This window comes from Calidris pugnax, unplaced genomic scaffold (assembly GCF_001431845.1).
Source record: "Calidris pugnax isolate Ruff unplaced genomic scaffold, ASM143184v1 scaffold20, whole genome shotgun sequence".
In the NCBI taxonomy this organism is placed as follows: Eukaryota; Metazoa; Chordata; class Aves; order Charadriiformes; family Scolopacidae; genus Calidris; species Calidris pugnax.
In genome coordinates this window covers 9,530,709-9,558,122 of record NW_015094510.1, presented here as the reverse complement: position 1 = coordinate 9,558,122, position 27,414 = coordinate 9,530,709, and the positions used below count along the sequence as shown (strand labels likewise).

The window sequence follows — 27,414 nt, the reverse complement described above, 5'->3', positions numbered from 1 at the left end:
CTTATTTTTTCCATCCAAGCCTACTTGACCACTGCTACTATTTTCATGGTGCATTCGATCAAACTTTCCATTTTATGAGGCACCTCATCTTAGGCACATGACTGTTATGGCCTTAAAAATATATTTAGGGACAGAACCTCTTGCTAAATTTGTGCAAGCCTAAATTATTTATCTTATGTCACAAATGATAAATCAACTCATCACCATTTTACAGTTGAAAATCTCCTTGCACGGGCATGTGAGGCTGTAAAGTTTAGTGATCTACTGTTCTATCATAAATTCAGCCATTATTTTGGCAGCATATTTAGTGATATGTCTTTTTCTAGTGCTAAGAGGAAATAATTATGCCAAGGTATTTGTGTAAAAGTAGGGCTTTGTATCCTGTCACAAACTGTTTATAGAATACCTTGTTGGGGATTTTTAACAAAATGTTGAAATAAATAGATGCATGACCAAAATAAAAAAATTGTCAGAAGATAATAATGTAAGTTTTAACATCTGTCCTTTTCTTCCTAATTACTGAGGGATTTAAGTGAATCATTGCTTTTCCAGAGAAGGATTTTAGGATGAGGAAGGGGGTAAGTTTGCAGCTTAAAGAAAAGGAGGTGATCTAGATTTACCTCCGTTCTTCTGATCATCATCTAAAAAGAAAGCTTCAGTATGTGTGTTTTCTGTGCAGGCAGTGTGGCTTTAGAATCAAGTCCTGCTTTATCTTCATCGCTATTTTTTTTCACTCTGTAGGGAAGAAACATAGAATCGAAGTCTTGCGCCACATACAATGTTTGCTGCCTAGCTAATCACCCTTCCCTGTCACTGCCATTACAAATCTGTTGAAATGCCGTCCATAGAGAAGACCATATGCTGTGATAAAGGAATATTATGTTTAAGAGTTTCTTCTCAATTTCTATCACTATTGTAATCTTCTTCCTGCTCCTTTGCAGCTTTCTTCAGCATACAACATATGTATCTGTGGGAATGTAGCACGCCATGTAAAGACTCCCTTATCCCCTAATTGAAGTAAGCAGACTGATCCAAGGGCTATTGAAACCAATTTGAAAACATCCATTGATTTCAGCGGACCTCAGGTCATGGCTTGTGGGAGTTTTATTGTTGCCTTTAGTGAGATGGACAGAAGAAGGTAAACACAGTGGATAGATGTTAACACAAACTTAACAGATTTAAAATATCCAGTGTCTCTGTTTCCCCTTACTAAATATTGTGAGTACAAAACAATTTGTCAGTGTTAAAAAGCCATAATTTGATCTCCTTCTCCACCATAGAGTACTGCAGTGTATATAAGCTTTTATCTGTTCAGAAAACATTTGTGATATGTTGCTCTTAGAAACAGGAAAACAACAGCAGTAAGAATAGGACAAATTCTACAACACTTACTGGCTTCACTGAGAATTCCTGCTGAGTAAGAGCTTTCAGAGATATCTCAAAATTAAAAATAAAATGCCACGAGCTCACAATTGCACTGTAGAATCTGTGTGCATGAAAGAAAGGAAAAAACAAAAAAAAAAAGTTAAGGTTGTTTCCATACTGAAAAGAAAGGGTTCTAACACATGGAAAGAAAAATATTTTTGAAATTATAGCAAACACTTTGATCATCTCCATAAATGTCAAGGCACTATGTCTTTAAGTTTCCCTCTCATTTTAAAATCTTAATTTCCAGACTTCATGTTTAACATGTAGATTAGAATGAAAAATCAGAAAAAAAAAAAAAAACAACCCCAAATGCTACCAAAGATACACTACCAAATGTATTGTTATTTTGAGTTCATGGTATGATATTCTTTGAATAAAGTGGATGTGGTGGTAAGTGCAGATTTCATTCTAGCTAGCTAATTGTAGGTGAGTGTGTTGCAGAGTAAACATAGTATCTGTTAGGAATACTGAGGTAGACTCAACATGGTGGGAGCCATAGATAAAAGGTGCATTAAAGCGTTTCAAATTCAATCATTAGGTTTCATTGCACCCATCTGCTACCAGAAAATATAATTGGCAACTTGATTCATTGACCTTTAACTGTCATTTTGGACCATGTTTTTTTAAAATCCATATTTTCAAGTCAGACCTACAGAGTTAATTTGATAAGAGAATGCCCAGTACATTTTAATGCAATTACTTTTTTCTTTTTTCTTTTTTTTTTAAGCAAACTGGTTTTTTAAATATAATCAGGTTTAATGGTCTGTTGTATATTCTGCTAATCCAGTCAAAGTAGTTATTTAATATTGAATGTGGTTAAAAGCAACTAATGTTCAACTTCATTAAGGCTTCTATTAAATAGAAGGCTTGCTGAACTTCTACTGTTTTTTTCTATAGATGAACTACTACTTCTTATTAATTATTTCCAGGGGTTTCTGTTACAGTAGAATTATACTTAAAAGCTTCAGTTCCACCAAGATTATACAGCATAGTACATGGTCTAAATAAGCAGTGAAATTGGGGAGTGCTTCATATTTTGTTCCTAAAATGTGTTTTATCTCTTTCCATTTATTTTGTGAAGCAGACATTATCTTGTGCAGGTGGGGTGGAATGCATACACCTCTTAGCAGTTCTGTATGTGTAGCACACAAGTAGACATAAAATAACAGTGTTACTTAGATCAAGCAGGAAATATAATGTGATAAATGAGAATGATTTAATGTTTTCTTAGCAATGGTAAACAATTATACTATTCTGTCATCTGAAGTTTATGTAATGGAAAAATATGATTACATGTGTTTCTTTACACAACAGGCTACAATTCCTGAAATATTTATATAATATAGAGACAGATGTATGTAACCTAACCTTATAATCCCATTTCACAGCTTTCCCAAATACTGGGGAGCTCAATAAATAGGAAGCCGATTATATTGGCAGTATAACTCCATTAATAGGATTCGGATTTGCCTTATTGACAAGCCAGTACTGTTAATATGATCCAGTATATTAAATTGACAGAAAAACTGGAGCGATAGAATGTATCTGCAGCCTAATTGACAGGGAAGCTCTTTCAAAAGATTCTTAATGTGTTTTTTATTGACAGAGTAGCTTCAATAAGTACATACCATTGGTGAACAGTGTAAATATATTGGATGCAACTGTACTAGCAGATTCAGGTGAAGTAGTTATTGTTGTGTTTTCTCTTACTTTCATCTTTACTTTGATATAAGTCATATCAAGCTCTCTCATAAGATCTTCAAGAAAGCCTCTTAAAATGCCAGTCTAACTGCACTGCTTACAGGCATCTGACAAGTTGTGAGTTATTTTAAACGTGTTCATTTTTAAATGAATAGAGGCAATAGAGAGCAATGCAATAATGTGTCATGAATTTCATTATGTTTATTTATTGACGTTGTGATAGCACAAACAGAGCTATTGTACTTTCAGCTCAAGCTCTTTATGTGGTGTGATGTTTGGCACCTCTTCCTATGTTCTAATCTTGCACCTTCTCCAAAAAGTAGTTCATCTTAAGAGCTCATATTACAATTACATTTCCTAGTCCCATTTGACATCTTTCCACATTCTCTTCCCAGACCATGCTAATTTCATTAGATGCTTACATTTCATGTTTCCCCAGTGGAAAATAAAATGAGGCTCAGAAACCTGAAACTATCATGAAATAAGCAGCAATTTGAGTGTGGTCCGGAAAAATCTTCTTGATTCCCTTCCAGCAGAAGGAAATTTTGGGTTCAGCTTCTACAAGTTTTCCTAGTCCCATCTTCCTTAGAGAAAGAAGTCTGAATTCGAACATAAATCCTGCATTTGGTCTCTCAGGGGAGTTGAAGGTTTTTGTTATGCTGACTTGTCCACCGAAGAAGAGGTAAACTTGTTCCTGAAAGGCTTCAATCTCATACTAAATTTCATACTAAAAAATGTCTGATCAGGGTCTAGGCTCACCTCATCTTTTGAGTGTCTTTTAAGTCTACTTTGTTACCGGGATCACTTAAAAATATGTGTCTCTATACTGACTTTTTTAGCTTCTTCAGCCTTCAGGCTTGGTGCAACCTCCAAAGAGGTGAGAGGAAGCTTGCCTGGGCCTTGTGACTGCAAATACTTGCACCGTATTAAATCCTTACAGTCTAAGCTTCTGCCTTCTTTTGTGCTTTGTATATTGCAGACTTAACCCCTGTAAAAATTTTAGAAATAATTGTTTTCAGTAAGACAGTAGTAGAAATACAGCTGAAATATCTGCAATGCCTTAACATGAATGCTTAAGCAATAAATTAGTAATAATTTTTTTTTGGTAAAAAATACAGTACCTGCTAAAATAAAATAGTACATGTACCAGGCATTTATATGGGGAGAATATTCTTTCCTTCACTTACAGGAAAGGATGGTAGTCTCTGTCCCCAGAGTTTCACTTTTCAGAAGTCATTGTGCATTTGATTGAATAGTTCAGGACCTCTTTCCTTCACAGTTTTGCTTTTCTCATTCAAGAGAAAGAGAAAACACGAGCCACCAACACTCTTCAATAAAGAGTGAAGCAGCCTGGTGAACATTTTTGCATTGTGGATCCAACTGTTTTTGTTGCCCAGTGTTTTTAATGTGCTTTTGAAGAGTGTTACATATGTCAGAAATTCACATAAACACACTGCAGGTCTTGTAAGACCAAAATACACATTTTGCAGCAAGTGTGAAACTTCCCAAATATGTCCATGTCATATAAATTATGTCTCAAAAACATTTCCAGAAGAATGTGAGTGGAGAGCATGTATTAGGACAAGATTTGTTAAAGCAGCTTATTTAAGTTTGTCCTTCAAAAAAGTAGAATAACTTATTAGAAGTTTATGCCCAGTTTGGCTTTTTGTTTGTTTGTTTGCTTGGTTGGTTGGTTGGTTTTGGGCTATTTGCTATTGGGCAAATACATTTTCTTAATGAAGGAAGTCTGGTGAAATAGAAAACTACTACTTCAGGCTAAGTATATACACTCACTGGCAGTCTTATACTGAGGAGTCTTTGTGAAAAATTGTACTATGTTGAACACAAACTGTTCCTAACAAAATGAAGGCAATTGTCTGCTCTTTCAAAACTAGATTTGGCAGAATACAATTCTTTTGTCTTGGAATGTGATTGCCATTATATAAGATCTTTGTTACATGGGGGAAGGGTGACTACTTAGAATTAAGCTTTTCAAGAAAAGACACAGAAGATACTTGAGTTAGATATTAAGTGGCAGTCTGATAAAGGGGAGATGTGTTTAATTTCATTTTTGCATTTAATGTTTAATTAAAAATAAGTTAGAGTCAGCAAAGACATTTTGCTTTATTATAGTTCCAGGTATGAACACCTACATAAAATGGAGTTGCATTGAATAATTTCTGAAAATGTGATACTTGTTCTTGTAATTCTGAGAAAAAAATATGAATATTCTACTAGCTTAATATTAATAAATCTGATTAACCTCTCAGTCCTTTTTTTTTTTTTTAATGTTTCAGAATACATCTTTCCCTAATATGAAAATTATTTCTAGACATAATTTATCAATAATACTTAAGTATTGTATTTCTCTCTTCCCCCACCCCTCACCCCCACCCCCTCTCAGCTTTCTCTTGCTCACTTTTCCAATTTATATCTTTGTAGTCATGTTGATTTTAAGACTTTTTTTTTTAGGAGAGAGACCTGTCGAACTGAAAACTTTTTCTTTTCTTTTTCTCTAGTTTTAGTCAAACATTATGGAATATACCAAAGAAATCTTCAGAATTGTGGCATGAAAAAGATTTTGATTAAAAAGAATGAAAAAAGAAAATAGCTAGGAACCTCTAATTTTTAATGGGCAGCTTTTTATAGGAATTCTTGAAAACAGAAGCCTTGTGAAGTCCTCTACCATTGTCTTAATGAGCAACAGCAGAATCCCTGAAATCTTCTTGATTAATATGGGGCTGTAATTTTAATCCTGATTTTTTTTTTTTTAAATATTTGTGTGCAGAGGTACAGTGGAACTCCTTTTTATTTATAAAAAAATCAAAACTTTTCAACAGAAATAAACACATATACCTTGGGAACATAAACTTACTAAAAAAGAAAAGAAAAAGCAAGATTAAAGTAGCCCATTGCTAAAAGTATTCCCCATAATTCATTGTGTAATCCTTTGTCCAGGCTGCTTCAAACTGTTCCCAGTGATGAAGCTTTCTCTTCATTTTTTTTTTTTTCTTATGAGAGTATTTAAGGTTAATGGATCATATGAGAACTTTGTTTCTGATTCTCTGTTTTTGGCCATAATTTTTCATTTTCCTTTCTCTAAATGAAACTTCTGGAAGTCATAGCCATTCTAGAATTAGTTAGTAGAACCTTAGTTTTTGACTTTCAAACTTTTGAATGGCTTTATTTTGACTTTCTAAAATTCAGTATTCCAAAATCACCATGTAAAAGCAATACTTAGCTGGCAATACTTAGCAATACTAGCTATACTTATTGCTTAGTTAGCAATACTTAGCAACAACCGTAGTTTATCTAAGCCCCTGTGTGGTCTTAATATGCAAGATCTAACCCCTGTAATAGAATTAATGGTTTCACAGGCACTGTAAAATATCACTTGAAGGATATTCTATATGTTGTTCATCCAAACACTGGGCAGTACATGATTCTTCAAGTCACATTAACAGACTGTTGCAATTATATTGTCACATCTGAAACCCCATACCAGTAACAGTGGTTTTTTTCGCAGGTTCAATTTGCCTGTTCTTTTATTTTACTCCTCCTCAATTCCCTGATGAAAAAGGTAACATAATCAAACTATAAGGTATTTTCTGATAGGTAGTAACCCCCCTTTTTTAAATTTTGACAGATTTTGAAATCTTTATGTGCAGTCTGATCTCTTTCTAAATGGCATTTTTTATGAGCTTCATTCTTCTGAGAAAGCTATATTAAACATGTGTACCGGAATCCTCAGGTTTTTTCTGCAACATTGCAGTAATGGCAGCGTTCCTAAAATTTCAAATTTATTCTAGGGTCACATATTAGAACAGATAGATGGAAGAAAGTATTTTTAAGGGGACACTGTAGCCACTGTGAAAAAGTGTACCTGTTGAATGATTTAACAGCATACTGTCATTGGAAATTAACTGATTCCACTAATCTGTGAAAAGGAGCCATAAAAAAACAGGACCTCTTCTCTAGGGAAGCTAGGGACAGTTAGGTTGACACCACAGACTTTTTAACTCTCCAGTATCTAACCAGGGCAGTGGATAGTTCTGCTTGTGCTTTAGTTTTAGAGACCATTTGTCCCAGGATGTTTTCTTCCTACTGAAGAACTTGTATCTTACTAGTTGGTGACCTAATGGATATTCCAGCCATCAACCTTGAATCACAGAAACAGAAAATATATCTTTACTATTTAACTCCAGTGCCTTTCAGAGACAGATTGTTTCTGGGGGTTTTCTTAAGTGTGGTTTGGTTTTTTTGTTTTGTTTTGTTTTGTTTTGTTCAGGAAGTTAACACTGCCGGAATTTGAGTAATTTTTGGTTATTTATAGGAGAATGTAATTCCATGTCATTCACATCTGATACAATGCATCTTACTTAGCTTTAGCTATTACACTGAACATCTTGCTGGTCATCCAGATTCCCCTAGAATTACCGGAGAACGTCACCTCTGGGAGCACTGGGTACCTAAGCTAGATGCCCAAAATGGGATAAAGTATCTTGTATGTCTCTAGTGCTTATAAAAGGACCTTAGCTGATTAGCTTAGAGTAGCTGCCTAGCTTTAGATGGTTATCTGCAGAGGAACTGAAGCCCACCTTAAAATTGGAGGAGGAGAGACACAGTGGTTCTAATTTCCTGGACAGGGCTATATATCCAGAGAAGAACAAAGAGTTTATTTGCTGTTGATAGATTTTTAAAGTAGCACTCATTTCTCAGTGTTATAGCTATGCAGTGAAAAAAAGTATGATTAATGCATGAGCTGAAATGTCTAATATCACTTCCATAGATGTTAAAGTGTAAAAATTTTAAGTATATGACCTCTCACATCTACTGGGATTAAAAAAAAAAAAAGGGTTTAAGGAAGCTAGACATTCATATCTCTCTGTAATCCATTGTGAAGCAGATGCTTAACTTTCGAAGATTCCTCTAAACTACCTAGCCTTAAAATTAAATGTTTCTTTATTATCCCAATTTTTGTATAGATATTATCATACATGAAGCAATTCTCTCTTTGCTGCCTGTATCTCAGGGTGCTCTGTTACAGCTCAACACAAGCATCATACTTTCGTAGTTCACAGGAAAAGGTCTAATGCTTTTAGAGCAGAAGGAAAAGAGTTAAACTGTGAGATCTGTAGCTGTATATGGTTATTGAGTATTTAAGTTTGTTCTTTTGCAGCAATGAACTCACTGTAACACGCACCCAACTGTTTGTATTGCTGCAAAATGCGATACGAAGGAAATTGGTCAAATTATGTCGAATTAAGGGTCATTAATGATTACCATAAATACAGAATTTCTTAGAAGCAGCTTCCATTTTTAGGATGGCAGCTGAGTTGTGGGCATAACTTCTATTTTAAAATTTATATCTTGGCTAGTCCAGGGTGTCCAAAATGATTTTTTTACTATGAAAAAGCAGAAACAAAAAATATGACCAGCTCTTACTGTGGTCCAGCTTATAGACAAGCTCTTAGTGCCACCTTTAAGGAGGTGCTATAATTAACTCCAGGGCAAAAGTCCGACTTTTTTAATGGCAGAAAATTGATGAAAAGGCAGTTTATAGTGGGCATTTTGCCTGACAAAGACATGAAAAATGGAAATGTTGATTCTAGTAGCAGCTGTGCTTAGGAGGCGGCAGATTTCTTACGTAAGTAAAAGCATAAGGTCAGTATTCCTGGGCATCTGTAGTTGAGATATTAGACCTAGAAAATAGACATGGGTTCTGCCATTGTAAAGGTTTATTTAGATTGAGAAGTACTGGGCTCTGTGAGTGTCATAATGATTATATGTGTATATATATGGGGTGGATTTGCTGCATACAAGAGGGATACTAGCTTACAATTTGCGTCAAGAAAAGAATAAATGGCAGGATCAAGGCTGCTTCCAAAATATGATGTGCTACATTTAAGAGATTACATATATGAATGCTGAAATATTTATCTTTGTGCCTCCATTTCTTTCTCTTTCTTGTTTCCAATGTTTGTTTTTATAACTTGAAACATGTTAAAAATAAAGACAAGCTTTTATTCTAATTGTATATATTAAAAACAGGATCTTGCCTGATTTAAAGTGTAAAGCACTAACCTGCTCCCTAACTGAAGTGGCCAGATTTTAAAAAGTTTGGATACCTGTAGCTGAAATCATCGGCTTTTGAAACACTGACTTGGAAAAACAGTGTCAGAACACTAAGACTGATGTCCCAGATCTTGAGAATTATCCTTCTGTAATATAGTATATTGTTTGCATTTCTTAAGCAGTATTTAAGAGGTTTCATAGACCCATTTTTAAATAATGCTGCTGAAGAACAAGTCTCCAGTTGGATATAAACATGCAGATTTCCAAATTATGTGCGATTTTGATGTGATAAGAAAATCATTTAGAGTTATAAGTATAGGAGTTTTTTGCTATATTTTGAAAACAGATGAGTAAAACCCGATTCTGTCAGTTTATCATAAAAGAAAATTCACTGATAAAACATCAGATTATTTTTGTAATGACACATACAATGCTATGTATGTAGTCCACAGCTTAAATTAGAAACAACTTCAAAATGTGAAGGCAATGTGTGCCATAATCCTAATTTTTGACCTTTAACTAGAAACAAGAAGTACAGTGTAAATTGACTTCACGCGTGCCAAACAACTCTTCCCTAAATCACACATATCTTTGATATATAAACATGTATATTTCACATGTACCTTGACAATGGCAGGTGGCTACCTATTTTCTGTTTCAAACAGCAAAAGCTGTTGAATTTCTGATGTAACATCATGAATCATTTCCAAACTTCAATATTCCAGCCATACAAGCAGTAGCAAATACTTGTAATGACCACCTACTTATAAAATCAAAATGAAGCTAAAAAAATGGAGTGGGTAGTGGAAAACAAATATCCAGGAGACCAGTCTCTTGTGTAAACACTTGTGTGACACTAAACCTTACCTTGGGCCTTCTGCTCCATTAGTTGAGCGCTGCCTGTGTTACCGATACTGATAGGCTGGATGCTGTTGCAAAACTCATAGCTGCTGCCAAGCATAGTGGTGTGATACGAAGTGACGCAGAAAACAGTAGAAGCTCTGTCACCAGGTCAGCTGCAAGAAGAAGTGAACGTGTGTGAATGTACAGTATATGGAGTTTTGTGAAAGATGCAGTCTCTCTTTCTCCCAAAGAACTTCAGCTGATGATACAAGGGGAATTCAGTTCCCTTTGGCAGGACTCCATGTTGGTCTGGATGCTGTAAATGCTTCTGCTTCTACAGTTACTTAGCTCATGCTGCTAAAAATATACTCATGACAGACTTAATGAAAGTGTCTTCTTTTAAAAACTACTTGTCTACAACAATCATTTAATGTTCGTTTGCATGTGTGGTTCTCATTATTCTGACATAGCTATTAATACTGATGAAAATTAAAGAGAGAAAATCCAAATATTTTCATACTTGCTCTTTTCCAGTAGCATTTAAGAAACCCCACAGCTAATCAGCCGTAAATTTTCTTGACTTTTTTGCTTATTTTTTTCAATTCAAGAGTAATATAGCAATATATGAAATTGTATTACAGCAGTAAGGGCTTCAGAATCCCAGTAAACGATGTAATTATGATTAAAAATTAGTATTATTGAATAATTCAATTTTGTAATATGCAAAAGTAATTTTTTCTCTCATTTTCAATAACCATCAGTCTTAATATCTAACTAATGAAAAAACATAAACAGTGTCATCTGTCAGGTTACTAACAGAGGATGCCACTTATTGGAGCCTCATTGTTTACTTTAGCAGGTAATTTGTGGACCGGAATCATTTAATTGTTCTGAGCACATAATTACATGCCAGCATTTTCCAATTTAATTAAAATGTACAAATCTGAAGATTAAGGGAATTTTTGAATTATTAATCATTTCTCCTCTAGGAAATCTTGTTGCTCTGCAGGAGATTTGTCCAGTGTACAACTATACGTATTTTTTTCCTTCTCTTTCACAGACAGACAATTTTCCCGCAGAGCCCAATTACATGGGCAGCAGGCAGCAGTTTGTTCAAAGGTAAGGCCTATTAAATAACTTTCTCGGCTTCCCCATTTGCATTCTTGTCAAAATTGCTTTGCCAGAGAGTACAATTCAACTTAGAACAAGTAAATACAACTCTCTCTCTCTCTTTTTTCTCTTTTTTTTTTTTTTTTTTTTTTTAATAGGTCACTCAATGTAAGAAGGGCAACAACCAATGACATACCTGGTGTCAAAACACTCATTAAAACCCTTAGCTTGAATGAAAGTATTTTGAATGACTTGAAGATATTTACTCTGGCTCGCAGGGATCCAGTGAGTATTTCTTACAAATGTAAGAGAATGGATAAATACTGGTAAATACATCCAGAATTTATTACATTACTCTAAACTAGTATACTATATACACAGCATATATTTTTTTTTTTTTTTTTTTTTTTTTTTTTTTGAAATATGTATTTCAGTAGCTCCACGTTCAAGGATCCAGAAAGAGCCAGCTTGAGGGACAGCGGGCATGGGGACAGTGATCAGGCTGACAGTGACCAAGACACTAACAAAGGCTCCTGCTGTGACATGTCTGTTAGGGAGGCACTCAAGATGAAAACTACTTCAACTAAAAGCCAGCCACTTGAACAAGGTGAGTGAAGCCTCCAATGCTTATAAAGTGTAAAGTTTAAGCTGTCATTATAAACCTATTAGTATTGCAGTTATGGTTTATCAGGGTGGAATAGCCCACTGATAATACTATCAGAGAAAACAGTAAATCTTGTAGCTAGCCCAGAGCAAAGAACGCTCAGTATCTTTTGGAATGAACATGAAATGAAACCGCAAGTATCCAAAGTAGATTAAAAAAAAATAAATTAGTACTTTTCTAAAATGATTAAAAAATACTTTATCTCCATTGGCATTGCCTGCGATATATTATATACAGTCCTTCTACCAAAGCATGATTTGGAAATTCAAACTAGACGTGACTGCAACAGATAAAAGAAAGCCAGTCATTTACATTCCTCAAGTAGTTTGGAGATGAGGAAAAGAAAAGAGACTTGGGATATCAGACACGTAAAATTGAATCAGAAGATGTTTTCATTTCATGGATGTATTTTCCTATTTGTAATGTTGATTTCACAATTAATGGTAGTGTGAGATGTGTTAAATAATAACATAATCTGATTTTCAGTATAATTTCATTCACACTGTGTGGAGGCACATAAGTGTCTGTGAAACAGCTAAAATTGCTTGTATCAGGACAACGACAGTGCTCTCTCAAAACATTTATTTTGACAAAAAAGCATGTTTATTTCTTCAAACTCTGTGTCCAATTCATTTTTTTCCAGATGTGTGTTATCTAATATAAGGTCTTTTATTTCAAGAGACACTTCTTTTTTCTAAAAGCATCAGACAGACCAAGTACTCCAGCCTTGTGTGTGTTTGTGTCTTGCTTCTAGGCTGTAAACAATAAGAAGTTCACCACTGAATTATTTTTAAATGTTTTGTATGTTTGCTACTATTTCAATTTGTTCCAGAGAAGATTCTGTGGTGTTAAAGGCAGTTGAAAGATTATTATACGTCAGCCTTAGTAAGAAACTATATTTATAATTAAGCAGAAATATATTATAAGCTTTTTATTAATTTTTGATTAATTGGTCCTAGGTTTTTTACTTCTTACCCTAGCTAGTCTCATCTGTAGTATAGTTATCAGGAAATACATGCTCAACTTCATTTTTCTGATTAAGTTGAGATTGCAATATAATTTTTGCTGTGTAGAATATTTAGAATGCTGCAGTATAATTTATTCTGTATGTATTTGAAGGTTGACCTCGTATTTGACCTTATTTTCCAAGTAATAAATGCCAGAAAGATTATTTTTTCCTGACCTTTTTGCCACAGCAACTCTCTGCTTATAATTGGACATTGATCTGTATAAAGATGCAGTACTGGACATTATTTTTTTTCCCTGTTTTGAGTTTGTGTCAAATTTTCTCAGTTTTGTGTAAGAAAAAGACAAAATCTCTGCATTTCTGTCTATCAAGTATAGCCATGAAAGAGTTCTAAAATTTTAGAAGTTTCATTATAAAAATTATTTGCCACTCAAATTAAAAAATGCGTGGGTTTTCTTGGAAAAGAACTATATGGCCAGATTTCGCAATATTGCAGGTTGTCCAGCAGCATCAAGCCTAAATTCTGGTCAAAATATAACATCTAGTAAGACAATTAAGTCAATCACTCCTATAGCTTTTTTTCATTATAATGCAAAGAGTTATATGGAGGTTTGCACTTGTCATTATATCTAGATGAGAGACCCTGTTCATCAAGAAAAAGCATATTCCAGTGGCTCATAGGAATTCCTCACATTCTTATTAAACATATGTTAAACTGTGAATGTTAAGTACTGTCAGCCACTGAACTGCAGCAGTGGGTGTTTCTGTGAGTTTTCTTACTGAAAAAAAAAAGAATGAGGATAGAGAGATAAACTACCTTTTTCTTTTTCCTTTTTTTTTTCTTTTTTTCCCCCAAATATAATTACAAATGGTAATGATATCCATTTGTTTACTTGTACAAACTCTTCCATCTCAAGTGGGCTGTAATAAAATCATTGGCATGTTATGAAAACTGAACTTCCAGCGAGCACCTTATGGGGTTACAGATCATTGCAGTAACAAATGTGGTGCAATGTGGTGTTCCCAATGAAATCAATGATCGCTTGTCATTGAGCTTAGTATGATCAGGGTTCTCAGCCCAGAATAACTTTTCTCTTTTGAAAGAAGATAAACAAAATTGCTTTCACTAGTCATAAGCCAAGTTGAAGGACGATGGGAAGTATGATATATGTGATTAGGATAGAAAAAGGACTGAATTTTCTTTAGAGATATTTTTTTTCCTGTGAGAAGGAGATGGACAGCTTGCCTGAAGCAGTATCAGAAGTTGTGGTTCTGCCATCATCCTGAGTTGTGTGCAGGGATGGGAATACACTATTTTGTAGCAAAGTTTCAGCCTTGATTATTTTTGTTTAAAGATATTTAAAATAGCTTAACTTCTGCTATTAGAATATTGTTAATTATTAGATTTTCTGACGTTTTTGAAAAATGATCAGGATTAACTGTTAATTCAGGATCTTGTCTTGAGGTTCCTAATTTAAAAATTATCCAAGTTGGAGTTTCACATCCCCTGTATGTAATTCTGAACACAATTGTCACCAGTTGAACTCTACCCATATACCAGTAGTTTAAGTACAGTTTGAAGCAACTCTAGCCCAGGCAACTTGATCATACTGAGACATAAATTGTGTCAGTAGCACTGCAACAACTGGGTTTCTATCAGTAACAGAGAAGTAGGAAATTTTATGAAAAAATAATTTTTGTAGACAAGAGACCTGATTTCAGCATGGCATGAGAGGCAATCAAGCTTACTTTATAATTTCCATTAAAATAGTGGTAAAGCCTCAGTAAGTTTACTATTAAAATATTTGATTTCAAGGAAAATATCTCCAGATAGCAAGTTTTGTCTGGTGGTAACTGTAAACATTCACACAAATGGGAAACATAATGCAAATTGGATATCATTATCAAATGCCTATGAAAGCTCATCACTTGGCCTTAATGGAAAGAAAGGGGAAAATAACCCCTACCCGATAAAAGTTACCAGGACAGTAAGTCTTGTGTTAAAATAAACATGTCCCATTTTAGTTATCTCAACCATATATCCTCTTGCTGGGAATTCCAAGCCACTTTCTGCATAAAAATACCTAGCTGTCTCTTAAGCTTACTTATGCTATCTGAATCAGCTGTCTTATGAAGCAGCTTGTTCCATCTGCTACTCTTTCAACAGAATGGTTTTAGATAGATTTGTTTTCTTCTCCTCTCTTTTTTTTCACTTCTGTTGCTGAAACTTTAAACCCTATCACTAGTTTGGACAGTTTGAGATCACTCTACCTAGAAGTCTTACAAGAACATCCGTCAAGTAACCTGTTTATTTCATCTGAAGTTGCATATATTTTCCACATTTTATATTTAAATAACAGAATAAAGGGTTTTTTTGGTATGGTTTAAGCATAACAGCAATAATATATATTTCTTGAAAAGATAACCAAAGCTGAAAATGATGTTGTAAACCATAAATGGTATCTACAAGGAAGCAGTACAACAGCAAGATGTAAGTTTTATACTTTTCTTAGTGGATTCCGAATAGGTCTACCTTATAATCAGTAAAACAATATAGATTTAGGGACTTTTCTGTAGTAACTCATAAATCATTGTCTTTGTTAGATTTTCACAGGATTTTGTCCTTCCTTTTCCTTTTGGTTTTTGCTGTCTGTGTTTTCTTACTTGAGGTGGGTTGACCCTGGCTGGACACCAGGTGCCCACTAAAGCTCCTCTATCACTCCCCTATCACAGGGGCAAAAAAATACAACAAAAGGCTCATGGATTGACATAAGGACAGGGAGATCACTCAGCAATTACCTTTGTGGGTGAAACAGATTCAACTTGGGGAAATTTAATTTATTACCAATCAATTCAGAGTAGGGTAATAAGAAATAAAAACTAAATCCTAAAAAAAAACTTCCCCCCCACCTTCCCTTCTTCCCTGTTGCACACATTGTCTCTGGAACTTTTTCCTCTTCAGGGAGAGGACTCTTCATGTTCTTTCCCTGCTGCACTGTGGGGTCCCTGCTAAAGGAGACAGCTCTCCACAAACTTCTCCAATGTAAACCTAATACATTGCTTTAACAGAAATCTATCTTTTCATGTCATTGTCAAAAATATCCAAGGGATTAAGTGTCTCCAAATTCGGTAGCTTTTTTGCTAGGTTTTTGTTTTATCACTGTGCATTATATCTTTCTTTAAACATATTTACTTGCCATCCACACCTGCATCCCATAGAGGGGACATTTCTGCATGCGTTGTTGCCTTGTTAACAGTAGCATGAATCCTGAGAATAAATGGAAAATGGAAGCACCTCCTTGGAGGAAGGGTAAAAAGAAACTCTTCAGCTTTCATGTCCTGTAGGACCTGTATTGCTCACTAGACTTCTCTGTTGAACAGCACCATTTTAATCTAGGATATAGATGGCTAGTATAAAAGGACTGTAATGTATCTTCAGGGAAAAAAAAGACATTAAATATAGCTTAAAAATACAATGCTTCCTTCTTCATTGTCAAAACAAATACACATTTGCATCACAACTGGTGCAATCCTGCATGCAACAGTTCTGGGAATAAAATCTTTTTAAGTGTTACAGAATCTCTATGAATAGTGTTAATCCTTGAGTTCCACTGCATATATTTACAGAATGTGTTTGTAGTAACTTGTACATTTATATTCTCAGTTCCTAAACAGGAATGATCCCTGAAATCTAGTATCCTGCACTATCCATCTTCAGCATAAATTATCAGAATGTTTTACCAAGATTTTTTTGGAACTATCCATTGATTTTCTTGTCATAATCTTGCTTGAGTCTGTAGGATAATTAAAATCCATTCTGTTTAACTGAGTGAGAATCAGTCTAGACTGGTAAGTGCAGAAAGTTCATCAAGCAAATTTCTGCTGTCTGACATCATCACCAATGCTTTCCCTGCCATTGGGATGATGGGTTCTTTTACAAGTACATCAGCTTAATGAGATAATGGAAAAAGAAGACTGTGGAGAAATACTTCTTTTCTAAGTTCTCAGAGCTAGTGATGGCTTCTACTGAGAAACTAATGGAAGCTGGGAGTCCCCCAGAGCCGACACAACCTGTGAAATACTTTGTTCAACATTGCTTCCTCCCATAGGTTTGATTTGTTTTTGGGTTTGTTTTTTTTTCCCCTGGACAGAACATCTTCTTTCACATTCTCTCTGTGTCTAGAATGTGAATATCTGTCAGACTGCACTGCTTGCTCTGACGCCTCCTAAGAGTCTTTACATTCAGGACTATAATCCCTTTCAACTCTTTTACCCATTACACAGTCAGGTAAGGTGCTAACTTGCTGTTGTACATCAGGACTTGCATACAATACCTATTCTTCGCTTTCATCTGATGAATTGTTACCCAGGCAAGCTACAAGAGCAATTTAATTGTATTGAGAGACTCTTTCCTTTTCTTAGTATGACTTAGTAATAGTATCTGTTCCTAGCACTGTAACTTCTGGAAATGGTTAGGTAAAGCCCAAACAAAATGCAATTTGTTCCTCCCCCTGACCCCTTTCATTTGTTCTTTTCCACACATTTTTCTCTTTCCTTTTTTTGGTTTCTGTACTTTAGGCAAGCATGTGCGATCCTAGATGAAGACTAGCATAGGTCAAAGACTAACTTGTCTATTCTGTAACTGCTTCTGATTGACCAAATTTGTTATCTCTAAATTTTAGAGAATTAGTGGCACTATTGTTGGTCTCATCCTTGTTGAATAGTCACATTGAAACTGCTATTTGTATTAAACTTTTGAATGAATATATTTCACATTTAGTCAGGAGAGTACTCATAAAAGTTTCAAATGTTCTAAGTGCCTTGATCTCAAACACTCGTTTAAAGTTGATCTAGGTAACACTTTTGCAAGACTTCCTTACCTTGGCTGAGCTAGGCTATGCAAATCTTTATAATGTCCTTTTTTCAAATACCAGAATAATATCCCTTTGAATCTAAGCTAATGATCTAGAGATAGAAATACAGGTATTTCTATCAGCAGTTGCCTTTGCTGTACAGATTATTTTTATAACCTTTCTCACGTTAATGTCCAGTAATCTATGACATATTTGTTGCTGTATTATGTATTGAGCAAACTATATCATGGATTTGGGCAAATTAACGTCAGATCTCTTGTATGTACCAACTGTTATTTACTCAGAGTATTAAAGATTTCTTTTTCCCTCTGTTATATTGAATATATTTCTGGTTTTAAGTTTTAGTTTTAGACAGTTTACTAGTCTACCAGTCAATTTAGGTTCACTTTTTACATTTCAGTTATTTTAACACTGAGTCTAGATTTGTGAGTGACACTGGGCGACGTCAGGTTGAATGGTAGTCAGGTGTGCTTCAAAAGCAGAGTCCAGTTTGGTACTTACTTGTTAGAGATGGGGTGTTCTCAGGCACAGTTTCCTTCTGTAGTGTGCTCCTGCTGTAAGTATATGAGCAGCTTTGGATTTCAAGTAAAGCTATCCAGGCGAGGAAGGAGAAGTTTGAGAAAGCAGGTGTTTGTCCTAAAAAAAGTCAGAAAAGGAAGTGGCATCCTAATGGAGAAGGGATGGATTAGCTTAATACCTCAACTACTTACTTATCTGCCTTCGTTGATACAAAATAGAAAAGCAGGGCAAACATTCTGGCAGCTGAAGTGACAGTGAATACACTTTGCATCAGAGTATCTTAGCCTATTATTGCCGCCTGTTATTGCCTATTATCCTGCTTTTCAACTGGAGTTGAGTTCTGCCAAACCAGGTTTTTAATCAGGTGCATGTTTCAGCATCTGGCAGATTATTATCACCATGTATCTAGTAGCAGTGAAGTTTTGTGAATAGCATATCCCACATTTAATTAATGTATTTTTCCATGAATTAGGGGAGGGTGAATTTCTATAACTGACTTTCAAAACACGCAGAAAGAGCTTTCTGCATCTATACATGCACAAAATATGTCACTGTGACACAAAGAAGGAATTATAGGCATTCAGCACAGCTTCATCTATGCACTATTTGATGTGTTATATTATATTTTTCAGGTAATTTCAATTCTCCCCCCATTATTACTATTTGTTTTATAATTACAAATTAATTCAGTGGTTGAAAATTATCTTTATTTTTGCCCTATATTTTGTTTTCATCGGAAGCCTCATCACCGAATCAATTTAGATTGATCATTACTAACACTTTAAGAGCTTAAGACTGTAGCAATAAAAGTATTAATAAGTTTTAGAGTTTTCTTTGATTAGCTGTGCAAATTAATTTAAAACATGCACTTTAAGATTACAAGTCTGTTATCATGTCTCATGTCCGAGATGAGAGTGCAAATTCTAACATTTGGGTGCTGTAGCTGTTGGTGCCCGTTTCTTCATGTTTTACTTTAGAGGCAACAAAGTAGAATATCCTTCCCTTGTCACGAGTGTAAATCTCATTATTTCCTTTCTGTACTCCCTGATTTGACACCATCTTTCCCAGGGCCAGGCGTTGTACTGCAGTTTGTTCTTGGAAGACTTAAAATCCATAAATTATCTTTTTGTTTTATTCCCATTAGAAAAGCAAGAGAAGGATTTGCAGTTCTCAGTAAGACGAGGCCCTTGTATGTCAAAATCATTATCTTCAGCTAACATTTCTTCTTTTCAGATTCTTGTTATAAATTGAAAGAAAAGTGGGGGCATAGAAAGATCAACAACTTTTGAAACAAGGAAATCAGGGAATAGATAGTTTTCATTGTTTCAGGCTATAGGCATTTCCTATGTGGTAAATGGATGTTCTCTGCCTGTGCTTACTTTTGTTAATTAAAATTTTAGGGCATATATTCATATATTGGATAGATACTTAATATCATGGAAACTATTGTAACAAGACTAGAGAGTCTATTTCTGCCTCTTAGTCTTTGTCTGAAGGTCTGAAGGTGTCCTTGTATGGTGTATTTACAGTTTCCTTTTAATTAAACTTACATAGAATTCTAGTTTAAAAAACATATATGAGAGTATGTGTCTATTCAGTTATATAAAGGAGACAATTAAAATAAATATAACATTTTGTCTTTTCATTCTCATTTTAAATCAAGATTTTATGACTGCATCTCCTTTTATTGAGTCAGCAGAAAATACAGATATGATGAACAACAATATTGGTCAAATTTTGGCATAATCCTAATCCAGTTACATTCTTGTTACTAAAAGGAAAGAATATTCTGCAGGTGGATTTACTATAAAGCTGATGTGTATTAATTGGAAACCTGAACTTGGATTGTAGTTATCAATAGTTTTATGTCCAGCTGGGGAAGACATAACAGGAGCGTCTTAAATAAAAGACAGGAGCTAATTATTCCATTCAGCAATGCTTCAATTGGAATAATACTAATTATATTTTATTCTTCTGGAACAAAGCGCATCTCCAAATTTCTGTGTACAGTAATCCAGTCTGTCCTTTTCCTGGCTCTTTTTCTGTGTGCATACTACTTTTCTCCTATGCCCTGGTTTGCAGAGGGAGAAAAGTAGTAGAATTTAATTTGGGCCAGAGTTGCAGCACATTCTGATTAGTGACAAGCTGCCGTACTCACTTTGTAGGGATATTTTTAAGAAAGATTTGGAAAAATTCAAAATCAACAAAGAGGTAGAATAATGGCAGAAAATAGAAGCTTACAAAACATGGCCTGTGGTGAAGTTTAATAGAAGTGTTTGTTTAGAATTTGTGTTTATTTAAATGAACAAAATCTGGGAGGAAACATAATAAAAGTCTTTGTGTATATAAAACGTTGTTATAAATAGGATGGTGACTGCTTTTTCTTTTTTTTTTTGTTTGTTTGTTTAATTTGCTGGGAGAGTTATTTAGGTTACATATGAGGGAGAACTTTGCTATAAAGATAGCTAGGTACTGTAGCAGGCTACCCACATAAGTTAAAGAATGTCTGTTCCAGGCAGTTTTTAAAACAAGTTAAATACACATTTGTCAGCGGTAACCCAGATTTATTTTAACCTACCCAGGATCAGAGGATCCATTGTAGCTCTGCTTTTTATGATGCCATAATTAAATGTGAGGATGCGATGTATTGTCTAGTCCTGAGTAAAACATCCTGAAAGGCAACATTTGCACCGACCTGTTCTTCAGCTTTTTGTCTGTGAACGTCTTCTATGGGAAGAGCTCACCATGTTAGAGAATCGCAGGGAATGTGGGTTATGTGGTGCTTCACAACAAGAATCCGCAGCACAATATAATAGTACTTAGCACTTAACGTGGACTTTGCTCAGCGGCAGAGCTGCAGCATGATTAACTAATTACTGCTCAGTGAAACTTTGTCTGCTTTCTATATACTCTCTGTACATCAGTGATATACGCATGCAGTGTAACAGCGTCTGTGCACCTACTGCCCATCCTGATTTCCAGAATGGCAGAACAGCTGGTTTCCATTCCCTGCTGCTGCTTTCTCCTATTCCAGCTGCCGCACTCGAATAACCTCCCTCCCCCAAGTGGGCTTCATATGGTTTGAAAGGGACTTAATGTACCTCAGTGCATAGGGAACTTTTGATGCATATTTCATCATGTTTCAGTTCTTTCTACAGGGAACACTGCATGTATAACAGATGTTCCCTGACTACTACCCTTTCCTGAAGGTGACATGCCCTTTTTTTGTGTTTCATCTCTAATGTATATGGAGCTGGGAGTGCTTGCGTGGTACTAAAACACACTGCTCCATGGCTGCCCCTGTGCTGCACGCCAAGCTATATTTAATTCCATCTGCTCCCCTCTGCAGCATGAAATGGAGAGGAGCATATGCCCAGTATAACCAAGTCATACTGTGGCACTGAAAAAAACTCCTTTATTTAAGACGAGCAAATGTATTTTTTAAAATTATCATTTTTAAATTTAGGAGCAGATTCTTCCGGCTTTTTTATACAAAAACTGTCTCATATAAATCAGTGGGGATGTTCATGTGAATACATGTGAAAAATCCTACATCTCTTAATGTTTCTTTTAATATTAATAGTGTATATGTATATGTAGCGTGTGTGTTTATATATGTACACACACTCATGCACAAATACAGAAATAAGACACTGTTAACTGTTGTCCCTGAAAATTTTATTTTGCAGTCTATACGGAAAATTAAAAGCTTTAAAGCATTGTATGCTTGTTTTAAAACTACAAATATGAGAACAATTCACAAATTCATAAATTTCAACTTTCTACTACTTTAATCATAAAGCTTGTTTTGGGGAATTATAATCCTACTGAGGGAAAAGCTGTCATTTAAAAATATAGTATACAGTTAAAAAACAGTATTTAAAAAATGAAGGTTCTTACATATAGTTAATAATGTATATTGCTGTCCACATAATGTAAATATATAACATTATATATATAATCATTGTGGTGTTTGCTTAAATATTATAGGGATGTGCACCTTAGATTTTTAGAGGATAGTCTATCAACTTCTTTCTCAGAGTTTTGAATTAAATTCTTCATACAGAAATTTATTATCTGACCCATTTTTTGCTTTAACAAATGAATGCGGTTCTTACATAAAAAGTGCAATTTAGGTTGCACATTGGACATGATCTCTAGGCATTTAAACAGTCCAAACAACCTTCCAAGCTCTGAGTCAAACATACAGACTAAAAATGTCACAAAGTGGAATTGTGTCTGTTTGGATACTATGAAGAGAATTTTTCAGCATATCTGTAATCTGCGTGATCTAGAGAAGTGTATATTGGATCTGTGTGCACTGCTGAATGTGAATAGTCCTACACTCACATGTGTCAGATTAGTTTTAGCACGTGGTATTTCTTTTCTACTTTAACAGTTTGATTTGAAGTGAGAATTCTGTCCCTTATCCCTGTGATATTTTGTTGTTGTAAGCAAAGTTCACATCAAGACAATGCAGATCTATATGTTCATCCAAAATAACTTCTAATTTAAAGAAGATATAACTTTTCTTTTGTTCTTCCCCGCCTCCCGCCCCAAGATATATAGAATTTGTACCACATCCTTATAATAACTCAGAAAGTACCAGCTTCACATCTCTTTTATAGGAATATTTTACTTATTATAGAAATTTTGAACATGTAATATGGGAAATCATATTATGTGGCCCTAACAATGTGTCCCTTTTGAGCAGCCACTCCTAAAAAAGACAGTATTTTTCTCTATGAAAAAACTGAGAAATAGTCAATGAAATCAATTTCTGTCAAATTCTCAGCCTGATTTCTTTCATAGACACAGTATTTTCCCATAGGGAAATAATTTAAAAAAAAGGCAAATTAAAACAGTTTGACTAAAACATTTGTAAGATTTGTGTCCACATTATAAAACATAGGAAGTCGAATGTGACCCTCAGTCATGTCAGGTACCACTTCCTTTCCTCTCTGTTCTCAAGTCAAAGTTTTATGACCCAACAATGCCTGAGTGCATAGGAAAAGCAGATGTTTCTGAGGGGAAGTGTATCGAATAGAGAGGGATGGAGAAAGAAAACTACATTGAACACTACAACTACTGCTGTGAAGAAAGTCTTAAATCCAGTTTAATATGCCAGTGTGCTGCAACTACTTTTTGCTTCTAAAGAGTACTGCGGAGTAGCCAGAGCACACTACTGAATTGTACCATATCCTTAAATCACTGGAAATACCATGCAATGGCATTATATATATATATTAATTTTTTTTTCCCCCATTCAGGCTTATAATCAACAAATAAGGACATTCTCAAAACATATATTTTGATGGGATAACACTGTAAACTTCACATAGTAATGTATGATAAAATATATTACAGATTGCAACTGCCCCCAAAGCAAGCACTATTATATTAACTTAGTACAGTTAAATTTAACATTCATTACAATTTTCAACCGATAAGAAAACATTAATAAAAATGCAAATTTTGAAGAGAAGTATCAAAAACTTTGAAGCATGTAGTAAAATCTCAGTTATCATTGTACGGTTATTTCAAACTAAGAAGAGAATTTAAGTAGTTTGGACTTCCAAAATAAATCTTATCTCAAAATTTTCTGGCTTCATGATATTTATTGTAAAAATAAAATCCCACAAAATGTTTAAGCCTAGTTATTGATATGTAGTTATAAATTTTGCCTATGGATACCTTTTCCTTATACAAAACTATTGTCAATATCCATATTTTTGTTACATTTAGAGTCTATATATTCATTCTTTATTAATAATATTTAGTTTTATTCCTTTATTTTTAATTTTATCTGTTTTATTTTGCATACATTCCCATTTTTCTTAGTATATGGAGAATAGCAGAAATATGTTGCTAAAATTTTGATACAGGATAAGAATCTCTCAAAGACAAATTAGATGATCAGTGAAAATTGGGAACCCACATTACTATTATTTTTAAGAGATCTTTATTTTACAGTGATCTCAGAAGATGTGCAACCTCTTTAAGAAAGACAAAATAAGCTACTATTTAAAGCTTAAAAATTTCTTCGCTATTTAAAATGTAAAGATTTTTTAAATTTTTTTAAGACAGTTTTAGATGTCAGTAGAATTACAGATCATTGTAAATTTATTGCATTTCTGTAGCTTTTCACAGGTATACACAGCAACAGTAGCTGGCTCATTGTTTATTAAAAAGAAGACTCTTATATTTAAACTTTGCAAGCACAGTTGAAAATCAGTACCATACAGCTGCTTTCCTTATTGTAAACTTGATTCTTTTTCTGGTATACAGAAGTATGGAAAGACAAAGAGAGAAAGAGTTGCAGGGAGAAGAAAGAGAAAAAAAATACTAGAAGTTTAAGGCACGGGAAGATAATATGCAACACAGAGCAGAAAAAAGCAAGTAATCAAAACACGTTCAGATTTGTTATGAAATAGGAAACTGTCCTGCTGTTAGAGGTAGTGTGCTTTTGTTGAATGTAACCATCTGCCAAAAGTGATTACAATTTATATTTTTCCTGTACACTAGCTGCAATTTAATAATCCAAAACTGGAATAAATTCTCTATTAGGTAGGTGCTTGAGGTTTTGCGGTGGAGGCTCATCAGTCAGCAGAGTTGTAACCACCTTGCCCGTTTTGAACCAATACAGTATGATTTTTATTTATTGTTATAAACCCACAAAACATAACTTTTTATTTTTAACCCTATGTCAGGTAACATTATTCTTTTGCATAGGCTTCTGTAGCTGAACAAAAATAAAACACTTCTTCAAAACATAAATGATGATATTTTCACTTAGGGTTTTGGTGCTTTTGTTCAGTTTACTGGCAATATTTGCGAACAGAGTACTCTGGAAAATATTACAGAAGTAAAAAACTTTTTAAGTTCAAGACAGCTAAAAATACTCTTCACAATCCTAATGAAACCCAGGAAATACAAGCTTATTGCCTTTTCATTTAAAGTAAATTTTACCTTTCTAAAATAGATCCAAAACTAAGGCTTAGGTTTTCTCCTAGATATTTAGTTCTTTATAAATACAAAGAAACTGGAAACTAGAGCTTAAGCTTTTGTTAGTTAAGAAAAAGAAAGCTCAACAAACCCAAACCTCTGCATTTTCAACCCTGTTGAAGGAAAGAGCAGTCTGCAAATTCTTAGGAAAATTGTACCTACCATTTCACCTACAATCTTATTTACCTCTGAGCTAGTTACCCTCATACATTATACTTAATTAGTTGATAAGCACTTTAGAATTAATGACAAGAGCAATAGGTACTTCTGGAACATGATTCATTTGACCTGTTTTAGATGAATCACACCCTCAAATGCTCATTCCTCTCTACTGTCAGTAAAAGATGACTACCTTAGATGGAGTTCAATAGTAGTGGATGTCTAAAGTTATGAAAGATGAATTACAGTTCATTGTTTTTTGCAGCTTTTTGCACAATGGGCATTATTAATCCCAGCTTTTTGGTTTCCATGTCTCTTATTCGTGTTATAGGTGTTAATGGTTCCAGCCCAGTTTTATCCTGAAGTTATCATCATTAATTTGTGCAGAAAATCTTTCCCATTTTATCAGAATCCTGATGTGGAGGTTGTGATTCTTTCTTCCATGTGAGAAATACAGTTTCTGTTTGCACAACTGTTGTTGCCTCTTCCCTGTATTTGCAGTTGGAAACTGTTTCTTCACTCACAAAATTGGGTGCCTTTGTAAGGTTTATAGCTTTCAACGCTTTGTTTAAATATTCATCTATTTGGCTTCTCTTTTGAATTCTTACGGCCAAATTGCTGGCGCCAGAAGCAATAAAGAATAATGTGTTGGAGGTTTAAAATAAGAATCTGAGATCAACCTGTACTTTGGCTTCTAAAAAGTCCTATGTGCTGAAATGCTTTGCTGAACTGACTCACAGAAAAGTAAAGAGATGGTTTTAGATTACACAGACTTCTACTTAAAATCAAAATAAATTACATATTTTTCTGACCGTGGCAACTATTATAATTTAAGTTAATTAAATACCAAGGGATGAATAAAAACATATTAATTTAAGGATTAACCTCTATATAAGATATCTGTACCTTACATAGTGTTAATCTTCAGTAAATTTTTATAATTTAGTTAGCTGAAGTAATTCATGATCTTATTAAACCTAACTTCTTATTACATCTAAGGCATTTCTTGTATGTTCATTAAATAGCGATGGGTTCTGGAATAGCTGTTAATCCCTGGCAAATACATTTAAGAATCAACTGGCATTTCATAAACATACAATAACAGTCCCATTAAATCTATGTAAATATTTATTTAAGATACTTAGGGTCTATCCTGTTGTGTCAAACACACTGTAGTATGTGGCATTATTGGTGGTAAGGTGAGGTTTATCTGCAGGAGTACACCTGCCACTCTCACCTCAACTCCATCACCAGAGGCAGCTGCTGGAGATGTTCCACATGCTGACACAAAGAGGTCTCCTTCTAGCCTTTCTGCACTGAATCCCTGAACGAGATAAGCTAAACTAAACATATATTCATATAGCTACGTGAATGTCATAGTTTTCTGCCAAATAGCTGTGTGAACTGGGGTTGTCATTTTTTTCCACACTTGCAGATGACCTGGCTTTGCCAGCAATACAGATAGATCACGGTATAGATCTGGTCTCACAAGTTGCTATTCAGCACCAGTGTTATTATTAGTGAACACAGACTGCTTTCTAACAAGGATCACACAGATAAATATAGAGCTGTATTTTTGGCAAATTGAACAGGATTGTCAAGAATGTGTTACATATTTTCTCATGTTCAGCGTAACCCTAATAACAACTATTTAATTCTATAAGTGCCCCTCAAAACCATATCAGAGAGTAAATGATATGTGTTGTACATCCGCCAAATACCCTTCGTTTGGTCAAATACCTGTCTTTTGCTTTTGTGTTTGCTCTTTCAAATTTGTTAACTGATAAACAAATAGTGGAGTAATCATTCCATCTGGATTTTTTTCCCTCCTCAAGGTAGTCAGTTTACTTTGGGAGATTTGACTACTTTCTTCTGATGCTTTAGTTTCCCTTTTTTTTATCCACAACATGACCTTCCTTTTTAAAAAATAAATAAATAAATTATTTAATTACTTTTACAGAGGAAGAAAAGATGGAGAATACATTTAGAACAAAACCAGACAAAACCCATACATTTTATAACTGTTTTGTTTTGGTAAACCCTTAAGTAGAGAGTTTTTAATAACTATA

At 34.4% G+C, this 27,414-nt stretch overlaps 1 protein-coding gene across 6 annotated transcripts in view; it reads left to right on the top strand.

The window, feature by feature from the left end:
• PCDH17 (protocadherin 17) overlaps positions 1–27,414 on the top strand; it is a 117,651-nt gene that overhangs the window by 18,914 nt on the left and 71,323 nt on the right. For 4 of the 6 annotated variants that reach the window (XM_014966103.1, XM_014966101.1, XM_014966098.1 and 1 more), the window contains exons 3-4: positions 11,108–11,166; positions 11,592–11,764. In XM_014966103.1, the coding sequence (XP_014821589.1) occupies positions 11,108–11,166; positions 11,592–11,764 (232 nt within the window). Of the gene's footprint in view, positions 1–11,107; positions 11,167–11,591; positions 11,765–27,414 lie in introns of those variants that run through there. The other 2 variants (XM_014966099.1, XM_014966104.1) reach the window with 2 other exon arrangements.